A 26,958-nucleotide genomic window follows, 5' to 3' on the forward strand; every position below is an offset into this window, starting at 1 on the left:
TATGTTCCAACGTTAGTGCTAGCATCTGCAATCTAATTGTCCAAGCGTAATCAAATCCATTTCAAATGGACATTTACACCCACAATTCCCTACCTCTCTCACTCTCTCGAGTATGTTCCATTCTCTTTTTTATGTTTTTTTTTTTTTCAAAATTATCTTTTGTTGTCGTTTCTTTTTTTTCTGTGCTTGTTTCAATCTACAATTGATTGATGTCAGACAATAAACGAACCCCTCACTCCGAAGCAATTTGTTAGTGTTGGGCTCTTGATGGGGGAAAAATGGAATGGAATGAAGCGGTGCGGTGAGGTGAGGTTGACGGGGGGAACTTCAGTTGTTTAATGGACATTTAATGATTGGTTCTAGTCGACAGTTGCCTGGAAATGGGAATTGTTGTAGCTAATGCAAATGTTATTACAATTGCACAGCCAATTTGACATTCATTAGAATGTCATAAGAGACTTGGCTTCGCGATTCCGCGAAATCATCGATTGCAGCGATTGCGATATCGAAATTGAGAATGACACACAAATCCAGAAACTGCGTTTCACTTCACGCAACTGCGAAGAGAAGCTTATGTTTATTGTTGTAATCATTGTCTCACACAGCTCGATTTTGTTTTCATTATTTGTGTTTGGCTTTAAATACACATGTGTTTTTGTGTTTTTGTATTTTTCGCAGCCTTTCGTTGTTAGTTTTTGTCCACTTTTTTTTCTGTCGCTTTTTGGCCCGTTTCCTGTCGTTGTCCAAATATTTGCATTGAACTCGAGGCGAGGCTGCATAAACAATAACGAATAACGAATATAATACAAAAAAAAAAAAAAGAAAAACCAACACGACACAACCTCACGAGCCAGCCTAAAGCTATGATACCCTATAAAAATAATATTTAAGAGTATGCGATATAGTACAAAATGTATACTAAAATAAAAAATTTGTTATTTTGTGGACTTCAGCTCAAGCTTCTTTTAAGAAAATAGAATAATAAGTAATGGAAATTTCATTTGTGTTTTCTAAATTACAATTTGTGTAAATTCTAGTAAAACACTTCTAGGTTTCTTTAATGAAAATAAATATTATATTATATTTTTTTAATATTATATAAATATTTATTGAAAATTGTAAGGAAACTAAATAAAAAAAGACTGCTTCCGTAGACAATCTGACATATTTTGTTCTCTATAGTATATTTCTTATGTAATGGTATATCTATATATCAATTAAAGCATTCAGTATATTTCAGTATGTTTTCAATATATCAATTTGGTATATTTTAAAGACTGCTTCCGTAGACAATCTGACATATTTTGTTCTCTATGGGGTATTTCTATAAATTTGTATATATGTATATACCAAATATTATATATCATTCGGCGTATTTTAGTATGTTTTCAGTATTAATTTTGGTATAGTTTAAAGACTGCTCCGGCTGACAATCCGACGTATTTGGCTCTCTATGGTGTATTTGCAATATAATAGTATATCGACATACCAAATATAGCATTCGGTATATTTCAGTATATTATTTTGGTATATGTTAAGAGCATTGTGCATTCGATTTTGTCGTTTGAGAAGCTTCACATGCATTTATCTGTAGCTGTATCTGAATCTGTTGTTGTTAATGTATCTGTATCTGTATCTGAATCAGTATCTGCATATGTATCTATAGCAGTAGCTGTATCTATAGCTGTGTGGTTGCGTTTCTCTGTGCTGTGTATCTGTGACTGTTATTCAGTCAGTCATTCAGTTTAATGTAGGCTGCGGTTTTTGCTCAAGTTGTTTTGCATGACACACAACAGCAGCAACAGCAACAGCAACAGCAGCAGCAACAACATTAGCAGCAACAACAACAACTATACAAATACTCAATGCAGACACACACACACACACACACACATACAAACACATTTTAATCGCTCTCGAACGGTCAAGGTTGCAAAATATTTAATGAGTCAAACGCGACGGTGACGACGACGACGACGATGGCAGCAGCAGCAGCAGCAGCAGCAACAGCGGGCAGCAGCTGCGGCAGCGACGTCAGCTATCAGCTGGTCGACTGCGCTGTCGGCAGCGCTGTCAACTGCGCAGTCTTCCAGTTTCACTGCTGTCGTTGATGTTGTTGTTGTTGCTGTCATTTTTGTTTATCGACCGGCGCACACACAAACTCTCGCACACACACACACGTACACAGTGAGCTGTCTGTCTCGCTCTTGCACGCTGGTTATGTAGCTTTGGGTGTCGTTGACGTGCGTCGTTCAGTTTGTCAGAGTTTGTGACGTTTTGCCTTCTCCTTCTTCTCCTCCTGCTTTGGGGGGGGATAAAAGGCGAAAGAACTACAACAACAACAACAACAACTGTAACTCACATTTCATATTGCACATCGCACTATTTGTATCTCTCTGTGCTGTTGTGTGTGTCTGTTATTGATATACAGCATCAGATACATATGCACCTATAGCTTCAGCTACAGCTACAGATATAGATACAGATACAGATACAACTAGAGATATAGTTACGCATACAGTTACAGCTACATAACGGAACACAGCAGCAGCAGCAGCAAGCAAACCCTCGAGTCACATTTAGCAACAATGTGAATGTGATGTGCAGATAGATACATAGATACATAACCTACTCCTACTACACCGCAGATACTTTCACACAGATACATATGTAAAGGTGTGTTTGTGTGTATATTTTGCAGTTCGCATTCGTCCTTTTGCATGGGAAATCGAGACGCGAAGTCTTCAACTTAAAAGTATCTATGCTCTAGTTATTTATGTATCTCAAATTTTGACCACTAACTAACGAGAATTAGATAGTTTCATTTGTTAGGAATATTGCAAATTTATTGAAATCTTAAATTTAACCTGTTGTCCAACGTTTCTTCATGCTTTCTTATATTCAAATTATGCTACAAAGTTGTGCAAAATTGCACTGCGAAAATTACGTCAAATTGTAATCTCATAAATGCTTGACATTTTTGCGCTGTAATATGCAGAGAAACTAAATCAGTTAATAAAGGCTAACAACTGACTGTCCCATCATCTCTTCCTTTAATCTTTGCTTTGTCCATTTCGAGAGCTATGTTGCTTGGTTGCCTTTGCTTTTGTGCCTCCTCATTATTTTCTGTAATCGGATTCGTAACCATTGTTGTGAAAGAGCTTTTTATTTTTATCGTTGTAACGCATTTATCTTTCCATACTCTCTTCCACTTCCACTCCCTCTCTATCTCGCTCTCTGTTGTAGTATTTTTATACGTTTACTTTCCAAAGGCGCTTTGTAATAGGGGAGAACTAAAAAAGTATTATTTAACCGAACTGAAGACGAAGCCCTGTCGATGCGTCGTCAAGTTAATTAGATATCAGGTTTCCACAATTTCCAGAATCTATTGAGAGGGTAATACGTACAATACATACATATATGTAACTTTATTTTGTTTACAATATCGTGATTGAGTGACATTTTTGCCATGCAATAAGAGAGCAAAACTCACTCACACACCTGGCGATTGCATAACGACGTAATCAGCTCCAAGTTGTTACCTTCTCTCTCTCTCTCGCTCTTTCTCTCTCTTTCTCTCGCATCTTAAGTGGCTTCAACTATTAAGTGTGGTTAGTGATGCAACCGCAATTACAGTTACAACCAAGTCGGGGGACGACTCTCAGGCAAAATTTTCCCCCAACTTGTCGTCGAATATACAATTCACAACAAATAAGAAAGCTACAGTTGAGCGAATGTAACTGTGAAATACCTGCTGCGGTAATATTCTTAAAATATACCAAATTAAAATACTGCAAATAGTCCTATATACTATTAATATTAACCGTTGTGCTAATTTTGTTAAAATTTACTGAATTAAAATACTGCAAATACTACAAATATACCTAATTATATACCTATTATCCGTTGCGGTAATATTCTTAAAATATACCTTAGTAAAATACTGAAAAAGTACGACAAATATATCAAATACTCTATGGTATATTAATATACAATCACAATTACCCATTGCGGTAATATTCTTAAAATATACACAATTAAAATGCTGAAAAACTACTACAAATATACCGAATACTATGTTTGGTATATCAATATAACGTCACCCTTACTCGTTGCTTTAATGTTGTTAAAATTTACTGAATTAAAATCCTGAAAAATACTAAAAATATACCAAGTACTATATAAAGAACAACAGAAAATGTTAGATTGTCAACCGAAACACCAAGTTATAATACCCTTCTACCCTATGGGTAGTGACGAGCTTTAATAATAATAATAATAAAAGTGGGAAAACGGAAATTCCCAATGAAGTGTCAACCAGACGGTCGAGAGTGCTTTGAATAATTAACTAGCAACCACAGAATTACAGAATAGTTGTTAAATCACATTATGCAGTGGAAATATTTTCAGTTAAAGAGTAGAAATACGCTTTTTACGATGTTTAAGTTACGAAACTATTATTTTTGTTATCTTTGGAGTATTGCTAGATGTCATTTTTTTCTGTAAACCTTTCTCAATTGATTTTTCACTACATTTTTGTTAAGCTTTGTTATGTATTTGTAATTTTCTGTTTCTTCAAAGATTTCAAATACTCACTTTTCCTCACTCTCTGTTGTGTGTAAATGTTTTAGTGTCCATTTGATTGCGAGTCATGTCAAAAGTTTTCAACTACTTGGAAATGTCTAACTAAGACGAAGAGTTTAAATAATTAATCGAGCTGAAGAGAGAGAGAGAGAGAGAGAGAGAAGAGAGCAAAATGCTGTTGTCCTTTTGCTATCTGTTGTTGTGGAGCTGTCACATAAATCGCAGTCATATATCATGCTTCAGGTGTTTATCGATCCAATGCTTTGACATCTTTTGACGCTTTGCCTCGCTCTCTCTCTCTCTTTCGTTCTCTCTCCTGCCTCGACCTACCCCTATGCCGAAGCTCATGGGCAAGTGCAATAGCACCGCCGCTAGGGGGCGCCAGGGGAGCAGCAAAAAAAATAGAGAAGAAGCAGACAATAAATAAATGCAATGCACATACGTAATGAATTATAATTAAAGAAAAACGAAAACGGCAATGGCAAAAAAAAAACGAAAAAAAACAACAACAAAAGGAAAAGGAAAAGCTAGAAAAAGCAAAACTGCCTGGCAATTAACGAAGACGGAGGCAATGGCGACAGCGCAATCTATTTATAAGCGCAACAACAACAAAGCGTAAAAGAGAGATGGCAAAAGTGCAGCGTGCAAAACGAAAATGCAAAATGACGCGGAACCCCCCAAGGCGAGAGCGAGAGCGAGATAGACAGAGACAGAGACACAGACAGAGACAGAGACAGAGAGCAAAAGAGGTATTCGTCTCATTATTAAATCACCTTCAACTACGGTTGGCACTGCAACGACCTGCCTGACAGCGACGTCGACAGCGACGCCAGCAGAGCGACGTCGACCACAACACTTGGTGGACGCACAAACTGTCAGCCAGAGACACTTGAAATAGATACAAAACACTTGGAAAAGTGCAACTATTCGATTACACTACGATACCCACTAAACTGATGAGTTCCGACTAGTCGATAGATGCGATCGATAATATTGCAAGAGAGTGAAGATTTCGTTATTGCATTAAATTTTATCATTTGGTATTTGTTTTTCATTTTTGACATTATTTGCGATAGTTTTGCAATTATCGAGAACCTATCGATAACATTGTAGAGAGCCTATGTTCCAAGTATTTCAAACTTTAGACTTTCTGACTGTTGCAAACGAAGAAAAGTCACTTAAAGTGAATAAATATTTAATTTTGGTAAAGACAATTTCCTTTAACGATTCTTTGGGATTGCTTTAAAACAATCGAGAAAGTATCGATAGCATTATAGAATGTCTATACTTTAAGTATTCCCAACTTTAGACCTCCTGAACTTATAGATACACTTTATAATCTTGCAAATCTCGAGAAGTTACTAAAAGTGAGTGAATATTTCATTTTTTGTTAAAAGTATATTCCTTGACATTCCCTAGTTTATACGATTGTTTTTGATAGTTTTGAAACAATAAAGAAACTATCGATAATACTTAATCGATAATGTTACAATTGCATAAATATTTCATTTAATTTCATTATTTGTTATTTTTCTTGACATTCGACTGTATTTGATTAATGTTTAATGAGTGTCTATGCTTGCTAGTATTCCCGACTTTAGACTTGGCGCTCTTACGTGTCATTCGGTTGTTGTTTTCAGTTTCAGTTTTAGTTTTAGTTTGTTTTGCAGTTTGTAGAGCTTTTGCTTTGCGTGTATGCTACTGAGTCATTTTCATTTCCCAACTGCCGCCCCAAAATGGAATGGAATGGAATGGAGAGGGGCAAACTAAACCCTTCCCTCCTATTGTTATATATAATACACAGCGAATGACCGTTAGTCATGAGGCAGTTAAGAACAAATTCAATAGCTGAACTTTGCTTTCAACATTTGTACAAATTCCCAACATTTGCACATTTTTGATGAGCCCACATCAATTACAATGTTCGATAAGTTTCCAGTTCCCCACCATTGAGACTTTATCGAGGGCCTATAAATAGAATTTAACGATCCTACGTAAGGGAAGGGTATATTTGTAGTGCTGTGGGCAATATGACCGACCAGACCACAAATTGTACTAATTAAGAGAGTTTGTCATCAATTGTTGTCGTTGTCGCTTGTTGTCATTCTTTCAATGATATATGACTGCAATTTAGCTCATCAACTGCATGAAAATGGGAAATGCAAGACAATACAAGGAAATGCTAGAAGAAAGAGAGTCTAAAACAACTGACATAATCACTTCTGTTCTCAATTTCTCAAATAGTATTATTATTAGCTTTATTCATCATGCAATTCGCAGTTAGACAATCTATTGATTAACACTCGAAAAACAACAAAAAAAAAAAGTCTGTTTGTTAATCTTTGGATCGTGCAATATGAAATATCACAATCTAGCGATATTATAGTATTCGATAAGGCATATCTCTAGACCCCATCTATGAATCAATCATCGCCATGTGCGTTGTCGCTACAAACTTTACTATTATTATCTTTTCTCTTTTGTTTTTTTCCCCCTTTTTATAATCAAAAGAATTCCATTGGCTGGTAATCAAACGTCATCATCGTCAGTCTTATCGTATAGTCCTGGTCTTAAAAAAGCCCAACCCCCCTAAACCCCCCCTCGGCGCTCTTGTCTACTATATATTCCGTTTGGATCGTAAATACCTTTTTATTCTAACAATGTCACGTTGACTTTGGCGCTATCAGTTACGTTTTTCCAGATACCCTAACATGAGACTAAGGCTATGAGCTAGTTGGCAATTATCTTCAAGTGTACTTTAATCCCACAAATAAATATTAATAGCTTAGTTTATCGTTCGATAGTTTGAATCTATCGAATCTTTTCGATTCATAAAGTAAAGGAATCAAGTTAACGATTTTGTTGTTTTTGTAGGGTAACTACATATATGCTAGAAACAATGAGTTCTTTCAATATCAACATTGTATATATGACTTTTGCAATATATGTGTATGTATATATATATGTATTTATATAGATAGTGTGGCTTTGGATTCGATTAGATTAACATTATCAACAACAATTAAGGAGCGCCGATAACAATGAACTAGAAATAGAAATAAAAAGAGTGTGACATAAAAAGACAACAGACTTCGTTCCCATTCCATTTATTTATGATACGTGCTTATACCCTCTACCTATAGGGTAGAAAGGTATTACAGCTCTAGGAAGGAAGCATTTCCGACCCCATAAAGTATACAAATGTATATGTATTCTTGATCAGCGTCAACAGTAGAGATTTCAGAGAATTTAAGAGATAGAGCTTTAATTTGTTTTTGGTATATTTTGACCTCTATGGTATACATATTTACAAACTATATCGAATAAAATACTAAACTATATCGAAATTCGCATTTGGTATATCGATGAAGTACTTCATTTTTTTTGGTATATTTTGGTTGTAACACCTTATCGATATACCAAATATGCCCTTTGGTATATTTTAATAATAATACCCAATATGGCATTCAGCATATTTTAGTATTTTTATGGCGAGTGATTTAGAATATACCGTCAAAATATAGCACATTGTCGAAATACATAAAGTTAAATATATACCGTTAGTTAATATACCGCAAATTCTTAAATATATCGAAGGTTATATTTGGTATATCGATAAGGTGTTACAACCAAAATATACCAAAATGAAGCACTTCATCGATATACCAAATGCGAATTTCGATATAGTTTAGTATTTTAGTGGTATATCATTTGGTATATTTTATAATTAAAACCGTATTATTTTGGGTAACGGGTATCTCACAGTCGAGCAAATTGAAATTGTAGCTTTCTTTTATTTTTTGGCGCGTAGTTTATGGAAAAATGTATTTTGTGTTGTTGATGATGAGTGATGGAGAAGGGAAGTGGGGGTAGATACGAAAGTGAGGCGCTTGCTACATGAAACATGTTTTTTTTACGACCCAGATTAGATACGCACGCTTCCTTCCCCCTTCCCCGCGTGCTTCCTCCAGCCAGCTGCGGTGGGTGTATTGCCCTTTCCTTCCCTCCCCCCGCTCAACACAACCCGGAAAATACAGCCGGGAACTGCAACTGCGCACTTTTTATGGACGCTATACGTTGCGTTGCGTTTCGTTTCGTTTCGATTGTGTTTATGAAACTTTCATGGCAGTTAATTTCAAACGAAACGCTGCCATAAATCGCACCAAAATAGCCCGCAGACAACACACACATTGCAGCGAATGAAAGACAAAGATAGACGAGTAGGAGCAAGCGAGAGAGCGAGAGAGTACGCGAAAAAAAAAAACGAGATCACAGCACAGAAAAGTAGCCTGCAGTTGTTCTCAAAAGTTCAATGTACAGAATGTTGTCTCTCTCTTTCCGCCCTCCACCCTCCTTTTTCATCCAACGACGACGATGCCCTGGCGATTTCGCAGAGTTATGTGAAAATTTGCATGCGGTTGACTTTTCAGATTCATCAGCCTAGCCTTCCCTATATGTGGATACATATATGTATGTACATATGTATAGGGTTGCCAACAGTCCATGCATAACCATCTTAAATCAGTTTGCTGACCAAGTTCAGCTCCCTCTTTTCTCTCTCTCTCTCGCTCTGTTCTTTCGCTCTGTTCTTTCGCATTATGCTGATGCCAAAGTAATTGGAGCAATTTTGAGCATACCCTGTAAACGAAAAATACGAACAAGTATATTGAACTTCACTACGAACTTTTCAAGTTTTACGCTCTAAAACTCAACTCTACAGGGTATCGCTTAGTCGAGCATAGCCGCTAGTTATTTCACTTTGTACTTTTGAGCAAACTGTGCGAATAAAAATACTCGAAACCCGCAACAACAATCGACAAACTGCTGACTGCCGTCGAAACAGCTGTAAAAAACAGCTGCCGGATTGCAAAAAAAAGCACAATGAAAGAAGAAGCAAAAGAAAAAATCAAATATGAAAAAAAAAACGAAAAGGAAGAAGAGGAAGAAATAGCGATAATATGATGAAACATGCAAAAATAATTGAAGACTGGCAAAAATGCGCAACTTGAAACAGCGGACAACAAAAAAAAAAACATAAAATAATTAATGGGGAAGCTCATTTCCAAGAATATCAACTATCAATTATGATTTATTAATTATAAATTATGGTCATCATAAATTGAGTAATGCAATACTTTTTGCCAGAGCTAGTGAAGTGCTTTAAAGACCTCAAATTATTATCGATTAGTAAATATGCTAGACAATATAATAGTATCTTCTAGGTTTTTTTTAAAGGTTTTAGATTGAATTTTAGATATTTCTTTTAAAACGTTTGAAAGTTCAATAGAGTTTTCAGTGTATTTTTAAATATTTGGCAAACTTTTAAGATATTTTGATCTCAAAAGTATAATGCTGATATATTTCAACATTATTAATAATATGGAATACCTCTACTATTTTGTATGTGTAATTGATAAAAGTTACAAGAAACCTTCTGAATCTTGAGTAATTGTTTTTGTGCTCTAAATTCTTGTACATTTTAATACCCGCTACTCATATGGTAGAAGGGTATTATAACTTTGTGTATACAATCAAAAGGAGGCATTATCAATACTTCGAAAACTTTTATATCTAACAAAAGGGCAGTTTGTATTTTGTTTGGTTGCCAATCTGGTATATTTTGAACACTAACAATATACCATTTAACGCTTTCGGTATATTTTAATCTGGTATATTTGTAACATTATCAACATATGAAACAAATCTTTCGATATGTTTCAACCCGGCTATAGATTGTACACTTTATCAATATACCAATTACAACTTTTGGTATATTCCAGTTGATTTAAATTACTGACTTACTGACAAAGTAGTATGTTTGGTAATATAATAGTTAATATATATTTTAGTATTTTGTAGAATAATATCGCACTGTTTTGCCTTTATTCAATATGTATAACAGGTATCTCCCAGTCGAGCACACTCGACTGTAGCTTTTTCTTATTTGTTTACGAAAGTTGCAAGAAACTTCCTGAAGTATTAATGTTGCGCATACTTAAGAGATTTAAGCTGAACTTTTGAATAAAACAATGAAATATGCCTTCGAATTCTGAGGACTTCTTGAATGAACCGTTACTACATGTTTTGTATAGTTCTGACAAAGTGGCGAAGACACCTTAGAGGCTTGGGAGTAATAAAAAATGAAAGGAGGAAGTGAAAATGCTGTTTTTGTTTTTCTTTGTTAGGAATTTAAAGGAAACAGTGTGGAGTGCAATTTAAATACAAAGTGTTGGCCAGCATTGCACTGGGGACTTGGCCAACAACAGTGTTGCCAAATTTAGAAATACACCCACACACACACATACACACACACACACACACTCAGCTGAGCTGAACGCTACAAAATGTAATTAAACACGGAAATTCTCAACATTCCCGCCAGCAACAACAACAACAACAACAACGACGACGATTATAAATGGGCCCCCAGTTGATGTGGGTGGCGCCAAGGGAGGGGGAAAGCAGAGTGAATACACCTGTACAGAGAAAGAGAGAGAGAGGAAGAGAGGGAGAGAGAGAGGCATACATGCATATATAGATAGAGTAGATAGATGAGTTGAACGAAGCTATTATCGTCATTATAATAATTGTAATAATAATATCTGAGCACGATGATGATGATGATGATGTTGATGACTCACAGTTTGCTGTGTGTTGTGACAGGTGAAACGAGCGATGAATCAATGAGCGAATTGTGTATGTGTGTGTGTAGTTAATTAACAGTTAGAGCTGTTGTAGCATGTCCAAGGAAATGTATAGAAAAAAAAAAAAAATGCAAATGTGCGCAGCGCAAAATGAAGCTGATAGCAAGACAGACAATTGAAAATATTTGAAACAAAACAAAGCGTGTTACTTATTAAAGGTGTCTCTCTCTCTCTCTTTTGTATGACGAAAAGTTCCATATCTTGCTTCCATAAATTGCTTAAAGGAATGGGGAAGGGAGGGGAAACTGAACAAAAGCTAGATAATCCGTTTGCAGCTCAGAGTCAGTCTATTGATGAAATGCTCTCTATTATATTTCATTCCTTGCGAAAGGTTCAATACAATTGATGCAATTTACACGTGTGCGCTTTGTCTACCTCTCGGTGGGTTTCTTTTTTTATTCTGTTCTGTTTTTTTTTTTTTTATTACTCAATCTCTCTCCTTTTCGTTTACTGTCGAGAAGAGAAGCCTGTAAAGTTTTTCCGAATGGTATACAATAGATCAGTTTCCATAGAAAATGAATTGTTCCCATTGTTAAGTGCTTTTGGAGTCACAGAGAGACGTCAGAAGAAATCGATAGTTTGCTATCAACAAAAGCATTGTCTAGCATTGCAGTCATATTAAAGCTTTGCATGTTCATTCATGACAAGATTCAAATTAGTAAATACATGTTGAGGGCGAAATGTGTTGTAGAGAAGATTTCGTTTCGATAGTATTATGCAATACTTGTATATTATTGTATTTTCGACTAGTTACAGTGTTGTACAATGTCTTAATATACAATAATATCTCAAAGTGTAGCTTTAACAGTTTTGTAAACTTTTCAACTATACTTTTGAGTGTTGTACGATGTCGTAATATTTACTAATTCCTCAAAGTGTAGTTCTAAGAGTGCTGCCGACTGCTTCGGAACACTAAACTATGTTTTTCCATAGTTTCAGTGTTGCACAATGTCACACTATATAATTCCGTAATATATAATTCCTCTAAGTATAGCTATAATAGTGTTGCAAACTGTGTCCGAACAATAAAACTATATTTCTCCTTATTTTAGTGCTGTAAAATATCGTAATATATCATAATTTCTCAAAGTGAGGTTTCTACAGTGTTGCAAACTGCGCCAGAAAATTGTTTGTACAATCATTATATTTAGCGTTAATTACAAATTTGCCTAATTCGTTTCCGTATTGTACAATGTCGTAATATATAAAGTAAATCGTTAAAGTGTAACTTTTTAGCAGTGTTACAAACTACGTCAGAACTTGTAACGATATTTTTCCTAGCTTCATTGTTGTTCAATGACATAATATATTATATAATTCCTCAAAGTGTTTCTTAAGCAGTGTTGCAAACTGCGTCAGAATATTTAAACTAAATAGTTTCAGTAATATAAATAATAATTCGTTGAATATATATTCTTAGTACACTCATTATATTAAGCTTTAATTTGAAACAGTCTAAAAGTTCAAAAGTTGTTAAGCGAATGTTGAGGACAATCCACAATCTCTTTCTCTCTCACTCTCTGTCTTTCTCTCTCTCTCTCTGTCTGTGTGTCTCTTTCTAAACGTTTCTCGAGCGAAATGTAATTATGCCAAGTTTTTAAACTTACAACTTGTCTTAAAGAGTTTACTAAACAAATGCAGCCCCGTTTTTTTTTTTGCAATTTCACAGTCGCCTGAACGTGCAGCTGACCCAACTTACGCACATTTGTTCTCCTCCCACATTCTTCTCCTCTCTCGCTCTCACTCGCTCTCCTTCAGTTGTAGTATGCTAAGCTGCCTGCCCGTGTTCGCTTGATGTCTCTATCTTTGGCAAGTTTGTTAAGCTCCGTGGCAAGTCTAAACCGCAAATTAAATTTCCACCCGGGCATTGGCAAAATTTAATGGCACAGGACGAAGGACACACACAAATACAGACACACACATACATGCACACACACTCAGACGACGCAGGATGAAAGTTTGTTTTTTAAAGTTGTACGCGTCGCCGTTTGCTGTTCTGCTTCCTGCCCGCCTCTCTCTCTCTCTTTCTCTCTCTGCGCTTCGTGTGGCATGTTGAAAGTTGTGCGCCTAAAAGGCAGCCAACGAATGCAGCAAGCCAAGGCAGGATAATAATCAGCCATGGCGGCGACGTTGCGGCATACAAATGCAGCAGCAGCAGCAGCAGTGGCAGCATCTAACCATTTGCCACGTGCCCCAAACCCACACTCTGACGATAGAGACCCCAACGGAGCGCAACACGAGTTCTGCTTGTTGTTGTCCTTGTTCGCTTTTGTTGTTGTTGTTGTTGTTGCTGCTGCTGCTGGAGGCATTCATAACAAGCACACAGAGTGAGAGTATGCCCACTCCACTCACTCTTCCCCTCGGTGCCTCTGGCTCTCCGGCTCCACATGCTAGCTAACGTTGCAAACTCTGCAAAAACAAAAATCGATAAATTTTTGCACTTGCCACATGCCTCGAGCCAAAGAGCAGACGCCGTTTGCCTCGGCAACCATTAGGTGGAGAAGCGAGGAGGAGGAGACGGAGACGGAGGCGGAGAAAATGGCGCAACTCGAGTGCCATGTGTGGGAGGTTGTTTCGGTTGGGTGTCTGCTTTTCTTTTTTCTCCATTTTTTTTTTTTTTGCTGTCTTGCTGTCTTTGTTGTTGGTTTTCCTCCGCACGTTGCGCACAAAGTGGCTGCCACACTTCTTCTTCTTCTTGCTGCAGCACGTTGTTGTAGCGGCATTTTGCCACAGAATGGGATAGGACAAGGACAAGGAAAACAAGGCAAGGAGCAGAGAATGGAGACAGAGAGCAGAACAACAAGCTAAAGACAAGTGAAAAAATAAAGAAGAAGAAAAGAAAAGAAAAGAAAAGAAAAAAGACAGAAACATAAGACAGGTTACTTTAATGTGATTTCTTTTGCCTCTGATATATGTATTTTCCTTTTAACTCCTCTATTACTGCTATTTCAACCAGGAATTTTGCCAAAGAATAATAGAGACAGGAATCGAAGACAAGGAACTTATTTCTTCTCCCTTTCATTGATTTTCCTCTTTTTGTTCTTTTCCAACTAATATAATTTCTTCTACCTCTGATATATTTTCCTGTTAACTCCTCTATTAATGCTATTTCAACTAGAAATTTTGCAAAGAATAATAAATAATAATAATAATAATCCCTTTCCTTGTATTTCCTCTTTTCTCTCTTCTACAACTATAACAACTTGTAATTTTAGAGGTTAAATTTTTACCTCAATTACTTTTAGCTCTCATATTTATACTTCATTAATGTCTACAACATAAACAGCAACTTAAGCTAGACAACTCCAACTTTTACATTTACTACACTTTAGCTACTTTTTCGCATTCCTGTACTTCTACTTACTTTTACAACTTCTTTCATGTACTAAAATTGGCGTTCTACTATTTCTAGCATTTACATACATACATACATATGTATGTATATTCCATGTACTCCAAAGCAACTTCCACTAATAGTTTAACTTCTACTTTTACCAACACAACATCCGTCCACTTCTTCTTCTTCTTCTTGTCGTCTACTTCTATCTACATACATACTGTATACTGTCTGCCCTCTCCTTGCTCCCCATACTTCTAATCATTCGTTTCTTCCTCTTTTTGCTTTTGCTGCTGTGTTGCCCTTTGGCTTCCTCTTCCAGCTGCTCTTTGTTAGTCTTTGCAGCGTCGTTCTGGCGTCTTTTATTTTATATATGCCAAACACACACACACACATACATACATATATACAAATTCACATGCACACACACACACACACACAGTCGGCACTTGCAATGTGGCGCACAAGGCGTGGCTGTCTAATGGGCGTACGTAGGGAGAGTGGAGACTGTTTGTAGGGGGTTGTACAGGGAGGCTGCAAAGATGCTGCCAGGAAAAAGTTACACACACACACTGTACGTGTACATAACGGTACATGTGGCCTGGCTCAGCCGCAGTCGCTGCTTCTGCTGACGCAGTTACAGCGCTGTCGGCGCAGTCGAAACTTTTGATCAACAAATCAACAACAAAAAAAAAAACAAAATACAAGTTATTCATGCTGTAAGTTTTAATTATTTGTATTGTTATTGCTCTGTTCTCTCTGTTTCGTGTCGTTGTCGTTGCTATTTTAAAGGTAGAGCCAGAGAGCAGTGCTGCCAACTCCTTTGTTTTTCCGCCAAATCTGGCCTTTTGTTAGCCATCGATTGCGGCCGAAATTTGGCAACTACGCAAAGTGCGAGTTATGACATTTTTCCATTTAAACAAAACTAAAACAAAATTTTGTCTAATTTTTGTTTTAATATCAATCTAAATGATGATACTTTATAGAACTTTTTTAAATTAAGCTTTTGTCATATTTGTTCCATGTTATGATGTCTTTACTTTCTTTGGGCAACACTGAGGCAAGACGAAAAGCGAGAGAAAGAGAGAAAATGAAAGAGCAAGCGAGCTTATTAGCAGCAAAGCTTTGCTCCTGCTGACTTGTTCTGTTGACATTAAAGCTGCGATTTGCAGCGAACTGATGAAAAAGCAGCGACAGCAAAAGAGCAAAGCAGTAATGAGGAAAGATAGTAAGAAAGCTGATTATTTTGGGCATTATATCTACACACAAAGCGAGGGAGAGAGAGAGAGACGAATAATATGTCCAGGAGAAAGGGACAATTATTCAATTTACTGTTGACATTAAAGTTAGGGAATTTTATTACAGTTGAAGATGGAAAAAGATGGGATTTAGTACACACACACAAAATTAATGGATAAAAGTAAAGTACAGTAAAGTGTATATAATACACATATTTTACGTAGTAAGTCAACAATATAGTTAAATTTGCCTTATTTAATATCTGCAGAAAATTGTCAAACAAGAAAAAGAATACAAAAACTTTTCTCTGAGCTTTGAGTGACGCTTTTATCTCGAGGACAATATATAAAGTAAATAACGAAACTGACTCAAGTCCAAAACTACAGCAAAGTTATAAATCAACAAAAATCAACTAAAGTCAAACAAATTGTCGAGCAAACTGCCGCAGTGAATACCCCTAATTTATTACCTCGAATACATTTGTGATGCAGACATAACCTAAAACTTGGCGTTAATTTTAATGTGATTTTTGCTTGTTCTTTTTTATCTTTGCAGGTAAGACATCTAAGCGAACTTGTGTACAAAACAAAAACTCAAAAAAAGGAACTCGCATAAATTGCAAACAGGAGAAGAAGAGAACAGTGGTGTTGGTAAAGAGCAAGAGACAAAAAGAGATAAAGAGAGGAGCACAGTGTTATGTATTGCTGTAGGTCGATATGATTGATGAGAGACATGGCAGCCCAATGTCTGATTTTAAAGCTGTATCGATCAGCGAGCACACGGGGGGAAGCAAGTGAGGAACAGCTTTAAAGAGGCAACACAAAAAAAGAAAGAAAAAAACGAGGTGCGGCGTGTAGCGACGCATGTTTCATTCTTTAAAAATAGCAACTGTGAAGTTTGGCAACGTCGCATTGTGCGTTTTGCATGCCGTCGCTACGTGCATGTGTTTTGTATCTGTGTGAATGTGTGTTTGTGTGTGCCATTAATATTTAATGAATTAATAAGCGAGCTGTCTTGAGTGTTGTTTGCCTGAGTATGTATGTATGTATGTATGTGCGGGTGTCTGTTTCTCATACCTCACTCTCTCACTCACGTCCATCTTGCAACTGCCCCGCCCCGCCCCGTCAAGCAACCAAGCCAGCTGCTATCTACTCTCATTCAACCTGACTGCCTGCCCGGGTGTAAATGTATGTGTGCGTGTGTGTGAGAGTGTGTTTATATTATATGTTAGCTTGTGTTGGTGTCAGTGTGACGTCGTCGTTGTCTCGCGGTCGCTGCAGCGGCCGCAGGTCAAACGCGTCGCACGTTAATCACATCTGAAACTCAACGTCAAACGCGTCGTTGCAGCGACAGAGACAGCGTCGTCGTCGTCGCTGTTTTAAAAATTTAAATAATGAGCGTCGTTGTCGTCCGTTGGCTTGCTGGCTGGCGGTTGCTGGGGGGTGGTTAGCTGGGTTGGGTTGCGTTGCTGTTGCTGTTGATGTTGCTGCGGCATGGGGCAACACAAATAGCAAAATTGCTTGCGGCCAACGTCGACATCAACGTTCAAACCTTCATCGTTCGTTGCGCTGCCCAACACGTTTGAACGACAACGCACAACATGCTGTCGCAACATGTTTGCCAGCTGTTGGATGCGATTATGTTTGATGTTGGAGCTCGTTGCAAACATGTGTTTGCTTGCTTCGAACCACCGCCGCCATGCTGAATGGCTGAATTGTGTTTTCTCTCACATTCACGCAGTCGTGCGTTCATGAAAACGAGCAGTATAGCATGCCTAGTGCGCTCTCGCTCATTATCGTCGTCACCATGTGCCTGCTTCCATGCTTGCTCGCTCGCTCGCACATCTTACGCGCTTCCACACCGCCGCCTGCACATGCACAAATGCAACATGTTGTGACTGACCGGCTGACTGGCCCGGGTTTGTGTCCTCAATAAGAAAATGTTAAGGCGCGTCACTAATTCAAGCCCGTTAAACTTTGCATCAATGTATGTAAATTGGTCGCTGCAATGCAATGATCAGCACATCGGATTAGCGCAGATTACTGAAATGAGCAGCAAAGCGATCATATCATCATCACAACGGGGTCAAGCATGTTTAGCCACTTTAGACATCATCAGCATCGTCATTATTTTAGACACCATCATCATCATCGTCGTCATATTGAGCTAGTGTTAGATGCATAATCGCGTCACTTGTAAGCTGCTTAATAAGATTGAGCACTAATCAACACATGATTATTATATCTAGGTGTATTCATAACGTTCTAGATATGATTTAGTGAACATAGCTATACAGTTGAACCTATGAAAGACATTTGAATGGAACAAATCAGATTCATGTTCTAAAAAGATTTTGCTTCGCTTGCTATATAAGGAGTTATCGATATGTCGATAGCTTGTTATTCATTTATCGGATTCAAATACATATACGATTAACAAGGGAATCACAAGTTACGTAGGCTTTGTTTTCGATACGATTTGAAAATTAAAATTGAAAATTGTAATGGTAAAATCTTCTAGAGACCGTCATCCGTATAACCATCCATATAAGATCGTTTATTATCCCAGATAAGGAAATCCTTTATATTTCTTATAAATTCAAACCCAATCCTTTGTATTTAATATGCAGACAAATATATTGGGATATGCCTTTAGGTGTCAATTTTTGGCAGTGTTGAGAAATAAGTTAAAAAGCTCTCACCGATAGTTTCATTATCTATCGATAGATTGTGCAACAATTTCGGCCGTAAACGTAAACTTATCGATTAATGGTAAATCAGAGGCGCGGTAAAGTCGCTGTGAATTAAGCGCTGTTCAAAGTTTTTAATTAGACAGTTTTGAAAAATAACTTGAAATGCTTTCGCCGATAGTTTGTTTTTCTATCGATACATTGTGCAACTATTTAGGCGATAGCTTATCGATTAATGGTAACTATGAGGCGATGTTAAAGTCGCTGCGCATTAAGAGCTGTTCCCAGATGCTAGAAAAAAATACCTTCCGGCTTCCAGCACAAAGAAATTTTGAAGTGTACCGATACTGAAATCAACAGTTCCACATAGTGAAGTGATGCATCGAGACGGATAATTTAAAAAAAATATTAAAAATGAAGGGAATGAGGGATTTTCTCGTAAAAAGAAATATCATTAATTAATATTATAGAGTCGCAAGACTGTGTTTGAAATTTAAAATCAAATCAAGTCTTAATAATATGTGCTTGGGATATTTTCGTGATAGAAATAGGCATTGAATGTGATTTCATTTTTTTTAATAATTGCATTTATTTAATAGGCAATAAATGTAAGTTAATCTCTTTTTTGTATAATGCAATGAATGTGATTTCATCTGCTCTCTTTATTAATTGAATTTATTTAATAGGCAAATGATTGAGTAAATTTTTGATTTTTACCATTTCCGTGCCAAATTTAGGCACATAAAAGTGACTACAAAACGGTCACTCTAAAATTTACGGAATTCGCTCAATATTTAGCTTTTCGCATGTTATTTATTCCGTTCAATTGGGAATTGGAACTTATCGATTGGGGCTATCCATGCGAGGATGGAAAAGTCGCTGCAAATTATAAGGAAATGGGAAATGGTTTGGGAAATTCAAGAATGTGTTGTAGAATTTAAGAGTTGCCTTAAAGATATTGCCGGGTTGTAAGTACCTCCTAGTTGAATCAATAGTTGTGGATCTTGAGAGTTTCTTATTTGCAGTTCTTGGTCTTGTTTACAACCAAATCTAATAATCTGTTGTTCTTTCGCCCCCGCTGGTCGTACAGGACACTCGAGCAGCAGACGCAGCAGTATGCTAAGAGCCTCGGACACCTGCAACCGCATCAGCAGCAGCAGCAGCAACAGCAGCAGCAGCAACAACAGCAGCAGCAGCAACAGCAACAAATGCATCACCACCACCATCATCCGCAACATCCGCCGCCGCAGCAACAGCAGCAGCAACAGCAGCAGCAACAACAACAGCAGCAGCAACAGCAGCAGCAGCAATCGTCGCGATCGGCAGCTAGTCCATTGTCGCCGCCACGTCCGGGACAGGGAAGTGCGGCGGCAGCAGCGGCTGCGAATAGCTATGCCAAGTTTGGCGATGCACCGCAACGCTTCATACAGCAGACATCGTACAGCATTGCGATGGCACCGGCGCCCAACTATCGGGATCCCTACATCCGAATACCGCCGCAGCTGCAGGCATCCGTACCCGAATTTCAGCGTACGGCGCGTGCCCCAACGGTTGCCTCGGCCACAGCCACAGCTGGTGGCAAGTCGGGTGGAGCACCGGGGGGTCCAACGGGCAGCGGAGGTGGAGGCGGGGTTGTCCAAGTGGCCGGCGGCATGGCACCGCCGACTAGCTCACAAGCTGGCCTTGTCCTCGATGCCATATTCCAGAATGCCATCCACCAGCAGCAACAGCAACAACAGCAGCAGCAACAGCAACCGCAGCCAGGTGGACCGCAGAGCAGCAGCAATGCAACGGCAAGTCAGCAACAACAGCAACAGCAGCAGCAGCAACAACAAGCTGGCAATGCAGCTCCCGGTGGCAGCATCGTTGTTGGAGGACAGCGCATCATCTTGCCGCAGTACACCACCGAATACCTGACCAACGCTGTACGCATACAGCAGCAACAACAGCAACAGCAGCAACAACAGCAACAGCAGCAGCAACAGCAACATCAGGCATCGCAACAAGAGCCGCCTGGCAGCGTTGGGCAGCCGTATAAGAAGCAGCGCCTGAGCGAGGCGAATGCCAGCATCCTAAATCACCTGCCACCCCATCAGCAATCGCCGCACCAACAGCAGCAGCAGCAGCAGCAACAACAGCAGCAGCAGCAACAGCAACGTTCGTCGCCTGCTCAACTGTTGAATAGCCGACAGAGCGGACACGATGCTGTGCTGCATATATCCGCCGCTGCCGCTGCAGCAGCTGCCATGCAGTCAATGCAGCTCAAGGTGGAGACGTTGACACCGCAACAGCAGCAGCAACACACGTCACAGGCGCATGCGCCACGCGCTTTGGTTGCACCGCCAACAACTGCCATTGCCAGCCAACAGCAGCAGCAGCAGCAGCAGCAGCAACTGATCAGCTCAGTCTCTGTCTCCACGGCGCCAATGAACAGCAGCAACATTGTCGGCTCAATGGCAACAGCAGCCAGCTCCGAGGCATACCATCCACAGGTAAGTTGAATGCTCTTTAAAGTTCTCAACTGTTTTGCTAACGCTATCTTTTGTCTTTAGGTGGAGGCCATTTCGCCCACGCTGCCCAGCGACAATGCCGATGATCGAGGTCGCAGCAACAGCAGTAGCAGCAGCAGCAACAATAACAACAACAACAACAGCAGCAGTAACCTTAGCAGCAACAACAACAACAGCAGCGCCAAAGAGGAGCTGCTGATGCAGATACAAAAGGTGGACAATGAGATCAAGAGCGCAGAGACAGCAATGGAAGCGTTGCGCAAAATGGAAAAGTCTTTGATGGACGAGGCAGCTGCCACAGCGGCGGTGGCCAAGCAACAGAAAGCGGCAGCCGAACAGGCGGCCGCCGAGAGTGGCACTGAGATTATGGAGCTGGCGTGGCGCACACAAATGTTGGCGCAAAGCATCTACGAGGTGAACCGCAAAACGGCCGCCGCACAACATTCCGAGGTCAGTCGAGCCGGTGGCGCCGAACGTGCGCGCCCTTGGCTGCCCGTTTACAATCAACCGCTCGATGTGGAGGCGCTGACGCATCTGATTAAACGCCATCAGACGCTGGTGCGCAATCCGTTGCTGTTGCACATACGCAAACTGAAGGCCGAACGCTGGGAGCACAATCAGGGCCTGGTCGAGAAGTACACCAAGGATCAGGCCGATTGGCAGCGTCGCTGCGAACGCGCCGAGGGCAGCGCGAAGCGAAAGGCTCGCGAGGCCAAGAACCGTGAGTTCTTCGAGAAGGTGTTCACGGAGCTGCGGAAACAGCGCGAGGATAAGGAGCGCTTCAATCGCGTTGGGTCGCGAATCAAATCGGAGGCGGATCTCGAGGAGATCATGGACGGACTGCAGGAGCAGGCGCTCGAGGATAAGAAGATGCGTTCGTATGCCGTGATACCGCCGCTGATGCACGATGCCCGGCAACGGCGTTGCGCCTATTACAATGAGAACGGTCGCATCGAGAATATGGTGGCGGTGCATGAGGAGCGCAAAGCGCTCAATCTGTGGACGGCCGGCGAGAAGGAGACGTTCAAGGAAAAATATCTGCAGCATCCGAAGAATTTCGGTGCGATTGCGGCCAGCCTCGACCGCAAATCGCCGCAGGACTGCGTTCGCTATTACTACCTCAGCAAAAAGACCGAGAACTACAAGCAGCTGTTGCGCAAATCGCGACAACGCACGCGCAGCAGCCGCAATCCGGCCAAGGCCCAGGCCGCTCAGCCCCAATGCATCATCGACTCCCTCACAACGGGCGTCACCACCCGCCTGCAGCGTGAACAGCAACAGAAGTCCGGCAATCGCACCGGTGCCGTCGCCGAGCGTGAACGCGAACGTGCCGCTGAGAAGGCAGCAGCCGATGCTGCCAAGGCGGCTGAATGCGCCGCTGAGAAGGCGAGTGCTGTTAGCAAGGCGGCCGAAGTGGCTGCTGGCAATGAGAAGGCGAAGAGTGTGGCTGCTGCCATGGCAGCGGTGGCAGCTGCTGCTGCAGCAGCCGAAGCGGCAGCCACAACTGCAGCAGCAGCCACGGTTACTGCCACTGGAGCAACCACAACGGCGGCGGCAGCAACCACAACGGCAACAGCAACGGCAGCAACTGTTGCTGATAAAACGAGCAAAGCGGCAACAGTGGATAAGAATGCAACAGCAACAGGAGCAGGAACTGGAGCAGCATCAACAACAGCAACCGCTAATGAGATCTCAACGGGCAGCAGCGAAGCCAAAACCAAAGCCACTGACGAGGCAGCAACAGCAACAGGCACAGCAGCAACCACAACAACAACCGATGCAACAGCCACCTCCACAGTCAGCACAGCGACAGCAGCAGCAGCAGCAGCAACAACAACCACAACGACAGCAGCAGCTGCGGCTGCAGCGAGCGGAGCGTCCAAAACGTCCAAGTCACAAGATGCCACTGGCGAGGCAGCAGCAGCAGCTGCTGCAGCTGGTGGCAAGGTGGTTGGCGAGGCGCACACGGAAACGGATGATCCGCTGGCCAAGTGCAAAGCAACGGCCGCCAATGCCGATAGCTACAATGGTAAGTTGAGGAATATTGTATTTATGATGATACTACTATTTCTGATGATGATATACTTTTTATGAATATGTTTTATAGTAATTATGATAATGATATACTATTCAAAGTGTAAAAGATATATACCAAAGCCCATAGGGTAGAAGGGTATTATAACTTTGTGCCTGCAGAGAATAAATCTCAGAAGGAGGCGTCTACGACCCTATAAAGTATATGTATCAGTGTTAACAGTCAAGATGATATAGCCATGTCCGTCTGTCCGTCCGTCAATCTGTATTAAATACTGTATCTCAGAGACTATAAGAGATACAGCTAGCATTCTTTTTCGTTAGGACTTGTTATGTTTGCACGCAGTTCAAGTTTGTTTAAAGTTTTTGACACGCCCACAAATAATAAATAGAATAGCTAGATCTAGGTTTTTTTAACTGGTTACGATCAGTTATAACTTGTAGAATTTATTTTATAAATACAAGTCTACAAGTCTTAGTTGCTTGGTTGGCAATCTGGTATATTTTGTACAGTATGGTATATTTTTTATGTAGTGCAATATCAATATACCAATGATTTAGTATAGTTCAGTATTTTTGCGGAATATTTTTGATAAAGAGTAAATTTTAATTATTTGTCAAATTCTTAGTTTATGAGAGAATTATCCATATAGTATATTGAAGTGATTAAAACTGAAATTAATCTGGACACATTCTTCTTTCAACAGCAACTGTTGCCGCCTCCTCAGCAACGGGAGGAGCAACAGCAACCAGCGCTGCTGCGTCGTCCACATCGACGCCCGCTGTTAGCGTGGCGCTGAATGGCTTCAAGCCCGGCTATCAGAGCGTTGTGATGAGCAACGTGAAGGCGCCCACGCCCTCAGCCAGCATGGATGATGCCAATGCAGCGTTGGCTGGTGATAAAATCGTGAAAGCAGCAACCGCAGCAGCATCAGCAACAGGAGCAGGAGCAGGAGGTGCAACTGCTGGCGGAGCTGCAACAGCTGCCACAGGAGCTGGCTTTGCGGTCCCGAGTGCGTCGTCGTCGTCGTCGCCGCCCACAACGGAACCTGTCAGTGGTGTGGCAACCCTGACAACGGCCACCACGGCCAGCAACTATCTGGGCCAGAAACTGAAAGCGGCCCAGGTCGAAGGACTTGGCGCCGGCAACGAGCTGCACTCGGATGCAAGGTAAACAAAGCAAAATGAGAAATCATTTGATGATGGTGATCAACTTTATTTTACTTTGCAGTGATCCCAAGAAGAAACGCTTTGAACAGACGCCGGGTGGCGGCAGCGAATCCAACAACGCAGCAATCAATGCCAGCAACAACAACAACAATAACAACAACAACAGTAGCAACAACAGTAGCAGCGGAAACAAATTGAACAGCGCCAAGGATTCGTCATCGAATCCAATCCTGGCGATTGGCAGCAAATTTGGTCAACTCGCTCACTCCTCGGCGGGCTCTGGCTCATCGGTGGTGTTGGTCGGCTCCTCGATGATGTCGATGGACACAACGTCAACGATAACCACAACAACGTCGGCAACGTCCACGCCGACGCCAACGTTGGTGTTCTCAAAGGATGGTGACTTGTTGATAACTTCGGAGGTTCTGGCATTGGATGGCAAAGGTGAGTGCAACAAATTCCATTTTATTATGTTTTACACCACTTCAACTTCAAATGTAAGCAGAGCTTTAGACAGTTAGCGAAGACTTTTAAGTTTACAGTTTGTACGAAAATTTGAAGGAAGCTAAAGCAAGAAGTTGATTTAAGTTTTCCTTAGCAAACTTTATCAAAAAGTTAATCCCTTGGTGCTAAACATTTTGTCTAGGATTTCACAGCTTTTAGCTGACAAAAAACGTTAAGGAAGCTTAATCAAGGAAGCGCTCGATAGCTTTTGCTTGACCAAAAAGTTTATGCTGGCTTTTCTTAGTAAACTTTTTCTATAAGTTAATCCCTTGGTAGAAATGTTTTGTCTAGGAGTTTACAGTTTGTACGAAAACTTTATGGAAGCTAAAGCATGGAAACGTTTACGAGCTTTTTTGCGTTTTTTTAGCGTGACCAAAAAGTTTATTTCCTTAGCAAGCTTGATCAAAAAGTTAATATGTCTGTTGGTAATAAACTTGCCTAGGATTTTGGAGTCGTTAGCTCTAAAAGTTTACAGATTGTGCGAAAACTTGCTGGAAGCTAAAGCAAGCCCACAAACTTTTGTTAAAGCTTTCTAAACTTGAGCTTCTGCATTTATGTTAATACTTTGTGTGACCAAAAAGAGTTTAGAGTTAGAATTAATCCTTTGATAGTAATATTTCGTCTAGGATTTCACAGAAGCTTACAGTTTGTACAAAAACATTCTGTGAGCTAAAGCAAGGACACAAGTTTTTGAAGCTTGTTGAAGCTTTACCAACATTAACTTTTATGTTGACTCAAAAAAGTTGTATTTGAGCTTTCAAGCTTTATCAAAGAGGTAGTAAACTTTATCAACATTTGTATAGCTTTTGAAACCGTTAGCTCTAAAGGACAGATGTATTTCTATGCGGTAATTTCATTGCATTCGTAATGAAAAATGCATTCTGACTTTGTGTTGTTGCTGCGGGTCCATTTCGTCCTGTTCTGTGGTCTATTTAAACAGTTAAGCAAGCTGAAGCAACATTCTGGATTGGGGTTTTTTTCTCGTTGCCAACTTCTCTTTGGCTTTTTGATTCTTTAGCTGTATGCGAGTCCCCAATGAATATTTGATGCAGTCGCTTCTTTTTGCCCATTGCCTTCCTTGAAGTCGGCAACAGAAACAGAAACTCAAGCTGAGCTGGAGCTGGAGCTGAGCTTCAGCAAAGCGTTGAAGGCGACAGCATTGGATGCTTGATTGGTGCGTGAGAGAGAGAGAGAGTAACCCACATCTCTCTTTCGCTTTGTTGCTAGCTTGACAGATTCCAGTTTCGCGTGTCCATCCATCCATCCGTCTGTCCGTCTGTCTGTCTGTCCATGAGCTGAGAGCGCATTGCGGTTTGTTTGCATCCCCAAGCAACCCCGTCTGTCTCTACCTGATGCTGCAGAGCATCACCCACCACACCACCACCCTTCGGACTACCCACCTACCTACCCCCTTACTGCCACCCGCGCCCTTTGGCGCTCTTTCACTTTCTCTACGTTTGTTGGCTGTCATCTCCCTGGCGAGTTAATTAAACTCAATTAAATTAAAATTTTTGTAAACGTCTTTTTTATTATGCAAGTGATTTAATTTAATTATGAAATTGACGTTACGTCTGTTTGCATTAACCGATGGCCGAAAGAGCTCGCAAAGCAGCAGCGACCGAGCGATACTCAAAAGCGAACACAGAAATATGGATACTTTGTTTCACTCACCCCCAGAGAGCTACTTAATCTTAGCTCGATTATTATCTTTACGATAACTACCAAACCAGTGTTATCGATAATTGTTGCAGGAGTGTCAGTGGTAAAAGTTATAATTCTTTTTACGATGAAAACACGTTAACTATATGACAAGAATGTTTTTAATCATAGACTATAATTGTGCACCATTTAAGGCACTCGCAAATCTTATCGATAACTGTGGTTATCGATCATTGTAGTTTTCATTACTTCCAGCAATGGTTTAACTGCATTATTTTTTGGCGAAGTACCTGTTTGCCAGCTACTTTAGCTCAGCTCGATTATTATCCTAACGATAACTACCAATCCAGTGTTATCGGTAACTAATGCAAAACTGTCAGTGGCAAATGGTTTCAACATTAATACCTTTTCACGATAGAAATATGTTAATTATACATCAATAATCGTATTGATCATTTAGCACTTTCCACCATTTTATATGTTATCGATAACTGTTGCTATCGATCTTGAAATTTTCGCTATTTTCAT

At 40.2% G+C, this 26,958-nt stretch overlaps 2 protein-coding genes across 4 annotated transcripts in view; one reads left to right on the top strand and one right to left on the bottom strand.

Moving 5' to 3' along the window:
• The window catches only part of LOC133847025 (uncharacterized), a 69,248-nt gene that overhangs the window by 19,265 nt on the left and 23,025 nt on the right, over positions 1 to 26,958 (top strand). Inside the window, exons 3-6 of one of the 3 annotated variants that reach the window (XM_062281764.1) lie at positions 19,644 to 21,045; positions 21,106 to 23,092; positions 23,805 to 24,267; positions 24,329 to 24,711. In XM_062281764.1, the coding sequence (XP_062137748.1) occupies positions 19,644 to 21,045; positions 21,106 to 23,092; positions 23,805 to 24,267; positions 24,329 to 24,711 (4,235 nt within the window). Of the gene's footprint in view, positions 1 to 19,633; positions 21,046 to 21,105; positions 23,093 to 23,804; positions 24,268 to 24,328; positions 24,712 to 26,958 lie in introns of all 3 variants that reach the window. The other 2 variants (XM_062281763.1, XM_062281765.1) reach the window with 2 other exon arrangements.
• Positions 1 to 26,958, bottom strand: part of LOC133847030 (homeobox protein prospero) — a 49,042-nt gene that overhangs the window by 12,744 nt on the left and 9,340 nt on the right. The window lies entirely within an intron of this gene.

Source organism: Drosophila sulfurigaster, chromosome X, assembly GCF_023558435.1.
Source record: "Drosophila sulfurigaster albostrigata strain 15112-1811.04 chromosome X, ASM2355843v2, whole genome shotgun sequence".
NCBI lineage: Eukaryota > Metazoa > Arthropoda > Insecta > Diptera > Drosophilidae > Drosophila > Drosophila sulfurigaster.